Source organism: Panthera pardus, unplaced genomic scaffold, assembly GCF_024362965.1.
Source record: "Panthera pardus isolate Hobbes unplaced genomic scaffold, ASM2436296v1 HiC_scaffold_333, whole genome shotgun sequence".
NCBI classification, from domain to species: domain Eukaryota; kingdom Metazoa; phylum Chordata; class Mammalia; order Carnivora; family Felidae; genus Panthera; species Panthera pardus.
The window spans coordinates 318,302-329,367 of NW_026526914.1; the positions used below are offsets into that span (position 1 = coordinate 318,302).

Genomic DNA, 11,066 nt, shown 5'->3' on the forward strand with positions numbered 1-11,066 from the left:
GGTGTGATTTAGCGGTCACAAACTCCTTTAAATTTTGTGTATCTGGGAACCTTTTTCCTCTGTTTCTATTTTGAATGATGGCCTTGCTGCATAAAGAATTCTTCACTGTGGATGTTTCTAATTCAGCACTTTGAACGTATCCTACCACTCCTTTCAGGCCTGCCAAGTTTCTCTGGATAGGTCTGCTGCAAACCTGATCTGTCTTCTCTTGTAGTTTAGGGACTTGTTTCCCTTGCTGCCTTGATGATTCTCTTTGCCTGAGTACTTTGTGAGTTTGAATATGATATGCCTTGCTGAGGGTCAGTTTTTGTTGAATCTGATGGGGTCCTCGGTGCTTCCTGGATTTTGATGGTGTGTCTTTCCCCAGGTTAGCAAAATTTCCCACTATGATTTGCTCACATAACCTTTCTACCCCTTTTTCTCTCTCTTCCTCTTCGGGACCCCTATGATTCTGATGTTGTTTTTCGTTCTGCATGAGTCACTGATTTCTCCAATTCTTCAATCGTGCTCTTTTCCTTAATCTCCCTCGATTTTGCTGCTTCCATAGTCTCCATAAGTTGGTCCTCTGAATCGCTGATTCTCTGTTCTGTCTCATCCATCCTTGACACCGCTGCATCCATCCGTCATTGCAGCTCAGTTATATCATTTTTAATTTCATTCTGGCCAGTTTTTACTGCATTTTTTCTCTGCACAAAGGGACTCTAATCTACATTGGACTGCAGCTAGTATTCTCATAATCGTGCTTCTAAATGCTGCTTCAGACATCTTGCTTGTGTCTGTGTTGGTTGAATCCCTGGCTCTCGTTTCTTCAGGCTCTTTCTTTCTGGGTGAATTCCTTCCCTTTGTCATTTTGAATGGAGAAAAGGAACTCATGAGGTAGAAAATTCAATGAAATATTCAAATTATAAAATGTTAAAAGTAAAAACTTAAAAACACACATGTGAATAATGGAATGAATGATGCTAGATTCTAGGCATGTTTCACCTGGGTGTTGAAAGTGGTTTTGACACAGGAGAGAAAAAAACGTGGGAGTGGAGAAAAATTTAGAAAATACTAATAAAAAATATTAAAAAGGGAAATGTTGTGAGAATTTGAAAAACCAATACACTGAAGTAGACTAAAAGGAGAAGATGGGAGTAAAATAGAATCTGTGAATATAGACACAAAAGGAAAGAATCATGTAGAAGAGTATTAAAGAAAGTTAGTAAAATTTCCACCTGCCCAGTCTCCTTCGCCTCTCCGCGCACAAAAGCACCTCCCTTCCCATGCCTCCTCGCTCTCCAAGTTCACTTCTGCATGCCACGTACCTGCTGAATTCGGTGGTTCAGGATATGCAGATTGCTGTGCTAATCCTCCAGTCAGTTTCCTGGGTGGGTAGGATGGTTTAGTGTTGGTCTGGCTGTATCTCATGCACGCGAGACACTTAAGAAGCTTCCATGCTGTCTGCCATCCGGGCTCCTCCCCAAAGAGGTGAGATCTGTAGCACCAGTTCTCCGATATGAGACATCCCACAGGAAAGTTGTGGTCGGTGACAAAGCGGAAAAGGGCATGTACCAAACAGGGAGGTCACCCTGGAGGGGGAGGCAGAGAACCTGCTCCAGACCTGGGAGGGGAGGCAGGGGCTCAAATGCTGGAGCCACGCCCACTGCCCTCCAGCTGATTGTTCCTGAACAGCAGCCAACTGTCTGGGTCTGGCCTGGAGCGCCTTCACCCCAAGGACCCATGGTCAAAAAGTTCACTGCCTCTGCCTCTGCCTCTCCCCCACCTCCACCGCAGCCACAGCCACAGCCACAGCCACAGCCACAGCCACAGCCACTTCAGTGTCCGAAGGGCCACGGGGCCGTGGGCGTGCTTCCCAAATGCTGGTGGGCTCCAGAAGGAGGCAGCAGGCATTTAAAAACCTTGGGCCTTGACACTCCACCTGCTGGGCCTAGTCTGGAGCCTCATGCCTCAAGTTCCCACTCCTTCTGCTCTATGGCCCTAGCCTGAGGATGGGCTAGGGCCCCAAAGCAAGGGAGTCCTGTTCCGGAAAACGCTGAGATTCCTGACAATACCGGGCCTCCATTCTGCTGGAAGAGGGCGTTCGAGAGTCCAGGAATCGTGGCAACACCCCTGTCTCAGTCCCAGACAATTTCACTCATTCATACGCACTCACACGCACACGCACGGGCACGGGCACACACACACACACTCCCCCTCTGTGGCTGTCTCTAGTGGCGACTTACTCTCCTTCTTCGGCCTCCTTCCATGTCCCTCTGGCCTCTGTCTGTCTCTGAGTCCCTGTGATCATTTTCTTGAGGGAACGCTTCCTCCCTCCCGCACCTCCATCTCTCTTTCTCTGTCTCTGTGCTGTCCTTGCACAGTATCAGTGCATCTGGGTTTCCGTGAGCTGTGCGTGTCCATATGGACGGAGTAGGCTGCTGATGGCACAGGGCTGCAGGGGAACACACAAAGGAACGCACAAGTACCAGGGGTCAGAGCACATCCAGACCTCCTAAGCCGTGACTGCCTCCAGGCAGCCCACACAAGCTGGGTATACATGTGAACTGAGAAAGGTCAGTCCCTTGGCCCTTGCCCTGTAGGTTGCAGCCAGCTGGGAGGTACTGAAACCCAAGGGACTGCCCAGTGTTGAGAGGGTCTGAAGAAAGGGCAGGAGCCGAGGAGCCAGGGAACCTAGTCGTAGCTGGTGTTTCTCCACATGCCATGTTCCGGTGCCATTGGTACTGGAAGGTTGGTATCAGTTGTGGCTCTCTTTCCTTGGCATCTCAATGCAAGCTTCCGTGACCCAATGGAGGTCCTGAATCTGCCCTAGTTTTCAGCCAGGTTGGGCCCCAGGACAAATGCACGTGCTGTGTGAGGGGGGAAAGCAAGTGTGAGTCGTGAGGAGGAGCTAGCCTCGTGAGTGGGATGTGGCAGAGGGCATGAGTGAGTGCACAGGTCCACTAGAGTGTGTCTGTGAATGTATTGTGGCTGGCGCCTGTGAGTACTTTTGCCTGAGACCTAGCGTTTGTGCTGGCAGCGTGCACGTGTCTGTGTCCACGTGCCGCGTGGCCGTGCATCTTTGTGCCTGAGTGAGTGTGTGTAGGCCGTTGGCAAGCGAAGGAAAGAGACTGGGGGCTTTCCTGACTTGGTGAGTAAGGGGGGGCTCCCGTGCCAAAGTGCAGCGAGTGCAATCCCTTCGCGCCTGGGATCGACACGGAGCTAGCTGATCACCTTTCATGACGGGAGGAAAGCCCGGACTTTGCCTGGGTCCGCTCGTCCTGTGTTGCCTTGGCCAGGGGCAAGTTGGGGTTGGGCCACCCATGGCGCAGTGGAGGAGGACCAAAGTTCCCTGCAAGGAAGTGGGCGTTAGTGGAGGGAGGCAGCAGAGAGCATGAGTAAGCCTGGCCCTGCTCCTGGAGCGGCCTAGGGGATCATCGCAAGGCCTTGTGGTCCCAGCCAGGGTATGTGTCTCGGTGAACATCCTCCTGGATGACCCTGCAGAGACAGGCCTGGCTGGTCTAGAGTCCCTTGCGAAGTTGGGGCCCGGCCCCGGGACCCCAATACTGTGGTAGGTGTTGTTCAAACTGAAAGGCATTGCCTGCTTGTCCCAGACAGTCCCTGCACCTGGGACCCAGATTTGTTCCCACGTTCCTGCCACGGGGTCTCCCGGCGATGCGTGGGAGTTTGACAGGCCCCATTTCTCTGGAGGGAGTGAGTTGCATAGGTCAGGTGCACCAGGGTCTGGGCCTGCTTTCCTGTCTTGCCCACCCGCTACGTCCTCTGCTGAGGGCAGCTTGAGGGCTCACCACTGGACCTGTTCCTCTCCCTTTCTGGGTAAGAGTTTGCCTCTCTGTCGGTCACACTGGCCACCCCCTCTCAGCCCCCTACCACCTGTTCAGCCTCCCCCCATCCACCTGCGTTTCTATGCATTGCTGTCACCTGAAGCGGTGGTGTGCTGCCTCATATATCACAGCCACCCTGGAGCATTTCTGTACCCCGTTCGTATCCTGACATAGCCCAGCGAGTCTGGAGGAACCTCTTCTGTGTCACGGAAGCAACATGTTGGCCAGAGGGCCCGGCACACGAATTTGGAAATCCTAGAATCCCCCGCCTGCCTGGCAGCCTCCTGGTCCCATAAAGAGGTAGGGGAACACTGCATTCCACCAAAGGGAAAAGGCAATGCATGAGTGTGGTGCCTGGCCAGGCAATGCATCTCGAGCCTCCAATCCTGCAGTGGCTCTGTGTGGTGTGTGTGTGTGTAGCTTATGCTGTCTGACATAGACCGGCAGGGAGTCCACATCACCACTGCCCTGACAGGGAGGGAGACCACATCATCGCCCTCACTGCACACCGTCTGCAGCTTATTGCTTCCCCAAAGTGGTCATGTGGCTTCATGTAGACCCTGGGGCGTGTCCCTCACTTGGGTCCCAACACTGCATCCCCCAACCCCCCGATACCTCTCGGAGACCCTTGAAATCACGCTGCCTGTGGCACAGGGGGACAGTGTTTTGAGCCAGCGCCCACGCTCATGGCAGCCTGCCGCCTAAGTGAGTGGTAAAGGAAATGGGACCAGGATGAACAGACATACGGCCAACGAAGGCCTGGGGAGGGTCCCTGTGAGAAGATGGCCAAGCATTGTGGGAGGAAGGGGACCGCTGTCTGTGGGACAGACACAAGCTCCAGGAATCCCAGGGCCCACGGTCACGGGTCTTTCCTGTGCACTGCCACACACGGGAGCAATGGGCAGCCCATCATGAGAGGGGGGTGTGTGCTTGCCAGTGTGTCACTTTCCAGGCAACGGGGACAAACGGCAAGAGCGGCGCGCATGATACGCAGCCTCCCCTAGTGTGGCGTCCTCTCCACGTCACACACCTCTGGTCACCGACCTTCCCTAGCCGGTGCACTGCTAGACTGCTGTCATGACATACATGTCTTCTGGGAGCAAGGATGGACGTAGAGAGTATGCAAAGGAGGCTGAGCAGATGGAAAACCGGGGTGCACAGACAGCAGGCGCACAGCTGACATGCGTCTCCCGGACAGCCAAGGTGATCCGCTGAGTGGATTTGTCGGACTAGGGGCACAATGAACAAAGGTGGCGGTGTAAATGGGCAAAGCGGGGAGGTCCCCCTTTACCCGTGTGTGTAGATAGCCGCGTGCCCAGCGCAGCGTGGAATGCAAAGGTCGCTTTCGCATGGCCAGAAGCCAAACAGGGCACCCAGAGCGCACAGAGGGCCGGCTGCAAGCCCCCCGGAGGAGTTGCACTGCACGGGGCCCAGAGCCTTCCTGCCTATGCAACAGACGCGCCCCAGTTTCCGGGTGACCTAGGGGCGGGACCGCCGAAGCCACGCACGCCACCGTCCCTATGATTGGTCCTGAAGGCAGTGAAGCGGCCTGGGCGTGGCTTGGAGCTCCCTCAGCCTCAAAGCCGCAGGCGCACACCTCTCACCACAAAGGCCTCCGAGGCAGCATCGGCATAGCGATAGCCACCGCCGAGGCATCCTGGGTACAGCACCATGCGCATGCGCATGCGCATGCGCCCCCTCGACCTTTGGGCTCTGGGAGGAAGGGGGAGCGAGTTGCCAGCCATTGCCCTCAGGGCTCCACTCACTGGGTCTGGGGAGGGGGGCCGTGCTTTCACCTCCCGCTTCGTCGTCGGTAGGAGCCACAGTTGGTGTCTCGGGCCGGGGCCGCATGTTGCACGACTCGTGTTTCCGAAACACTGGGGATGCCCGGAGCCCCCATGCCGCCTTCGACCGGGAACGGGGCGGTCGAGAGACGAGGGCCCGTGGGGACACTGGGTCTCCGGCAGGGCCGGAGGTGCCGCAGGCCGAAGGCTCGCAGGCCACAAGCGAACAGCCTGTGCAGGAAGGCCAGGCCCGACCCGAGAGGCAGGTGGGCGGCCCCAGCGAGATATCGGTGCCGCTGGTGCATGACATAGTGGCGGTGGAGGCGCTGTGGGGCCTGGCGGAGGAGGAGGTTGAGGTGGCGGCCGCGGAAGAGGACGCGCCTGGGGAAGAGGGGCATGAGCAGAGGAAGAAGGGGGAGGAGGACGAGGAGCAGGAGCCGGGGAAGGAGAAGGTCCAAGTTCACGAGGAGGAGGACCTGAAGGGCGAGGGGGAGCAGCAGGACCAGAAGAGCAGAAGGAGGAGGAGGAGGAGGAGGAAGAGGGGGAGAGGCAGCAGGAGTAAAAGATTAGAAGGAGGAGGAGCAGCAGAAGCCCAAGCAGAAGGAGGAAGAGCGGAAGGAGGAGGAGTTGGCGGAAATGAAAGGGGAGGAGCAGGAGCAGCAGGGTATAGAAGCGGGCGCGGCGGCGGCCACGGCGCCGGCCGCGGCGGTGGCGGTGGAGGCATTGGCGGCGGCAGTGGCAGGGGAAGGGGACCAGGAGGAGGAGCAGGAGGAGGAAGGGAAGGCGTGCGAGCCATTAAAGGGAGAGCAGAATTGCAAACCGAGGAGGAAGAGGAGCAGGAGAAGGAAGCGCTGGAGGAGCAGCAGCAGGGCGAGGAGGAGGTGGAGGGCAAGGAGGACAAGGAGGAGCGGGTGGAGGAGGAACAGAAGCCGAGTGAGCAGGAAGGCCGATGGGTGGAAGAAGCCCAGGAGCTGCAGGTGAAGCAGGCTAAGAAGGAGCAGGTAGAGTCAGGCCTCCGTCCTCGCCCTTCCCCACTGGAGGCTCTGGAGGCTCTGGAGGCCCTTCAGATAGAGCTACAGCCGGTGAATAAACAAGCCAGCCGGGAGCACGCTCGACTCAAACTCAGGATGTGGCAGAGGCGGCAGCGACATCTGCAGCAGAGAGGTGCCCTTATCCAGGGCATCCGTGGTTTCTGGGCCAAGGCTGTATCCTTCCTGCTGCTGGTGGAGGGTCCACAGGGGGCTGGGCTTGCGCAAGAGGAAGGAAAGGGAGGTGCCATTTAGAGGAACCCAGGACAGGGACTGGAGCTAAGCCACGCTCCAGTGGCCGGGAACGTGCAAACGTGATCCCATCCGGTGGTCCTGGCTCTGCAATGAGTGTGGGAGGAGGGCAGTGCCGGGGTGGGGGAGGCATGTGTGCTTTACGTCGCACCTGGCACGGAAACAGCGCTGGGAGAGTGGGGAGTGGCGGTGGAGGTCCAGGCCAGGTCGGGGAAATGACCGAGGGCTTCTTCCCACACAAAGCCGCGTGGGGGCACGTTTCTGGGTCCCGCTAAGCATCTTGCTGCGGGGAAGGCGATGTGAATGCCCACTGGTCGGCGCGAGACCGGATGTGTGCTGTCTGGCTGTGTGGAAGTAAGCGTCCTCAGTGTCCTCACGAGCACACAAAGCTAGGCGTGGTTGCGGGCGTCTGGGCATGCACAGCCTCCTGTGCGTGTCTAGCAGAGCCCTGCGCGATCCTGAGACCCCGTGGGCCTGGACGCAGCCTGTGGGGAGGGCTTGAGACCCTGGGGGAGGACGCCAGTCCCGGGGGGAGGACGCCTGGATGCTGTCCACACTGGTTCTCTGGCTCGAGCTCTCTCACGCCCAGCACCTGAAGGCTCTTTGACCTGCGGCAGTTTGTGAACCACCCTCAGATGTCAGCCCTGATTAGTAAGCCCGATGAAAGCATGCTTCGCCACATGACCAATTTGAAGGTCGGCCTGGGAGTGGGAGGTGGTGTGGGTGGCTGGCTGTGTGGGGAGGGGAGGTGGTGGGGAGAAGTGATGTGTTCCTTCCTCAGGGGAGGGCGGGTCTCCTGGAACAAGATTTCACATTTCTGCCCCACTGTACCACGGCAGGTGGAGGAACACAAGTTTCCCAGGGAATGCCGGAAGATCCTGCTGTTTTTTGGCAAGAACTCCTACTTCCAGAATGAAGTCGTTACGAAGGAGTATGTCCTAGGCCTTGATGGTAAGTGTCCACTGACTGCATGGGCGGCAGTGGGTGCAGGGTTGAATGTGATTAGTTCTCTGGCGCCTTCTCACATACTCGTCTTCCTGCAGGGTATAGGGCGTCTCATTCCAGTCCCATCCAGTGGTACCCAAGGTACAGACAGGAGGCCTACAGACGCAGGCATGACAACAGCAGCCTCAACTTCTTCAACTGGTTCTCTGACCACAGCTTTGCCGGCTCTAGCAGGATTGCTGAGGTGGGGCCCTGTAACAAGGAAGGGAGGTGATTTTCATGGGTTCCCCCACTGCGTGGGATAGCTACCTGAGGCCTGGCCTGTCTCCCCTACCAGATAATCATAGAGGATCTTTGGCCCAACCCCCTGCCGTATTTCAAGATGAAGGAGGCCCCAGGAGAGAGAACTGAGAGGGAAAGAGGTGAGCAGCCAAGGGTGTGGGCACGGAAATGTGTGTCATGGGGTCCAGGGCACAATTCTCTTCTGCATGGAGGCACCGAGACTCACAGCGGCACAGGAGGTGACCCCAGGTCAAAAGGGCATCAGCCTGAGACAGGGAGTCTTAAGAAGTAACGTGTCAAAGAGGCTTTGCCCCTTTGGGGAGCCTGAAGGTGGGAAGGGGGCTAGACAAAAAGAATGAGCAAAGCGGGACAACCAAAGCTGGCTCATCACATAGCACGGTGACAACTGTCATTCCCGGACCATGAACCCCACCCTCAGGCCTCCTACCACCATCCCACATGTTGTCTGGCTTCTGGATCCCCTTGTCAGCTTTGGCACAGCTTATCACACCCTCCCATCCTACTTTCCGTTTGGAAACATTCAAGCAACCTTACTCAGGGCCAAGATAAGACTCTCACCTGTCCTGTGTGTGTGTGTGTGTGTGTGTGTGTGTGTGTGCGTGTGTGTGTGTGTGTGTGTGTGTGTATGTGTGTGTGTCTGTCTGTCTGTCTGTCTGTGTGTACCCATATATCCCAGGGATATGCACGATCTTGAGAAGAGTATGAAGGAGCGTCGCACTTCATCGACCCCAGTGGAAACCCTTCCGATGCTCACCGATGGTCCACAAGATTCTCCTGGCCATGAAATAAGGACAAGGGTGGTGGTGACACGTGGCGCAGGGCGGGGGTCCAATACATTTGAAGAAATATAGAATGGGAGATAAACAGCATGAAGTGTTTGTGTGTGTCTTCCTCTCAGGTTCGCTCTGGGGCGTGTCCATGTATACATGCGGCTGTCCAGAGGTGTAAGTGTTCTGTGCCTGCACATTGGAGTTCCAAGGAAGGGCGGGACGTAGGACATTGTCCGTAGGGATGGGTCACACATTGGGATTGCATGTGAGGTCAGTAAGATTGAAGCAATGGGGACTTGAGTGAGGGAGGCCAGGGCACAAACCTGAGAGAAAGGCCAGTGCCCAGGTTCATAGCTTTCCTGTGAAAATGAGGAAATTCAAGGAAACGGAGAGGCCAGCACAGGCCAGGGATGTCCAATATTCAGGGATTGGGCATGTCCATGATGGTGCCCCCAGAATCCCGCATGGGGACACCCTCAGTCATGTTGACTGAACCGCCACACAGGGAGGAATTCCCAGGGTTGATTACCCTCTGGTTTTCAGACGTCTACCAATGCAGACTGTCTTGTGGACAAGGTCAGGATCTCAGGACCAGCCACACATATTTGAGGGATTGTGAGCAGGTTGTAAGATTGGCGTCCAGGGGAAGGAACCGAGGGACCAGAGGCAGAGTGGGTGGGTAAGACCGATGAAGTTCTGCTTCAGGCAGAGTTGACAGGGACAACATACACACTGCAGAGAAAACAGCCCACTACAGTCTCACGCAACTCCAAAATCACAGCGAACTTTTCTGGTTCCACTTCCTGAAGCTGAGCCTCCCAAACACCGCTTCACTTATTCTCACACACACACACACACACACACACACACACACACACACACACACAAGACTCCTGAAGGAGTCCTAGTGCTGATGCCCTTGTGTGAACTTTGCTGTTTCTGAAAAGACCTCTGGTTACGAATGGGTGGCCCGGATTGCAAGCCAACAGAGGGGAGGGTCGCGGGGAGGTGGGGCTCTTCAAGGGATGAACACGCCAACCTCTCCCGTGTGCCCTCTGCCCTCTCATCATCAGCCGTGATGAGTCGGGTGATGCTCTTCCTCTGTGTCCACAGGCTTAAGCCGTGTGTCCAACACGCCATGTGAGACTTGTGAGAAGACTCCCAAGTGCAAACACCAGCAGGCGCTCAGGGAGGTCGCCTCGTCCCAGGCAGCCTGTGTTCCTTTGCCTGAGTGCCAGGACAAAGGCTGCCTCAGCCACATAGGGAACGATGGACTTGTGAGGCCTTAGCATTCTGTGCAGAGGTCCCCGGCAGGCCTGGAGCTTAGAAAGGACTGGGACGAGCCTCACCTGCGAAGACGTGAGTGCTGGGATACTCCTTACACAGCAGATGGCTGCTTGCCAGAGATGTCTGTGCTAAACAAAAGCTCCACCGTGCGAGCAGTGCAGTCGACAGAGTTCAGCCTTGTCCATCGCAGGCTCTTCTGTATCCCCATGTAACACGGCCCCCGGCACAGCGTGCCTGACACTGACCTCCCGACACTAATATTCCTGTCTCCCAAGCTGCCCAAGCTCCCCAGGATCCCCACTGCACAGCTCTGCAGTACAAGAGCCTTCTCTGCAGTGGCTCTATTCCAGAGAAGGCGTGGGCAGTCCCAATGCATGGAGGCCTCTTGCCCCTATCATATGCAGACAACACGGTCAGCGGGGTGTCAGCACGCTGTGGAGTTGAGGATCTGTGCAACCAAGCCTTACCTCTTCCAGGGCAGAGGCTGTCGCACTCTCTAGAAGGGAAGGAGGCTTTTCTCTCGCTGCTGTCTGCACACTGGCTGGAGAGGCACGTCTTCTCAGCTGCTTGATGGGTAAATGTCAGGGTACCCTGGAAAAGCTCCCAGTGCTGACCCGAGTCTTTGGGTGTGAACATCCAAAGAAAGTATGGCCAGTGATTGTGCAGTGGGAATACGGCCTCAGTGGTCATGAGGCTGGGCCCTTTGGGGCATCTTCCTGCACAAGCAGGCCGTTACTTGATAGGTCTTGCCGAGCAGGAACACTTTAGGGGACAGGTGAACACAGGGTCCCCCACATGTTAATATCTCCAGCCAATACCTCCTTAGGGGCCAGGGTGACGTTTCCGCCCGGCCTGTCCCAAAGACAAGGTACG

The 11,066-nt window shown here is 56.4% G+C and overlaps 1 protein-coding gene across 1 annotated transcript; it reads left to right on the forward strand.

Annotated features, from left to right (window-relative positions):
- The first annotated feature begins 5,673 nt into the window (after positions 1–5,673).
- On the forward strand, positions 5,674–8,841 carry LOC128774540 (testis-specific Y-encoded protein 3-like). The gene is made up of 7 exons (XM_053893606.1): positions 5,674–5,856; positions 6,655–6,813; positions 7,506–7,583; positions 7,728–7,839; positions 7,932–8,077; positions 8,171–8,255; positions 8,813–8,841. Exons 1-7 carry the CDS (start codon positions 5,674–5,676, stop codon positions 8,839–8,841), a joined length of 792 nt encoding a protein of 263 aa, XP_053749581.1.
- Positions 8,842–11,066: the final 2,225 nt, after the last annotated feature.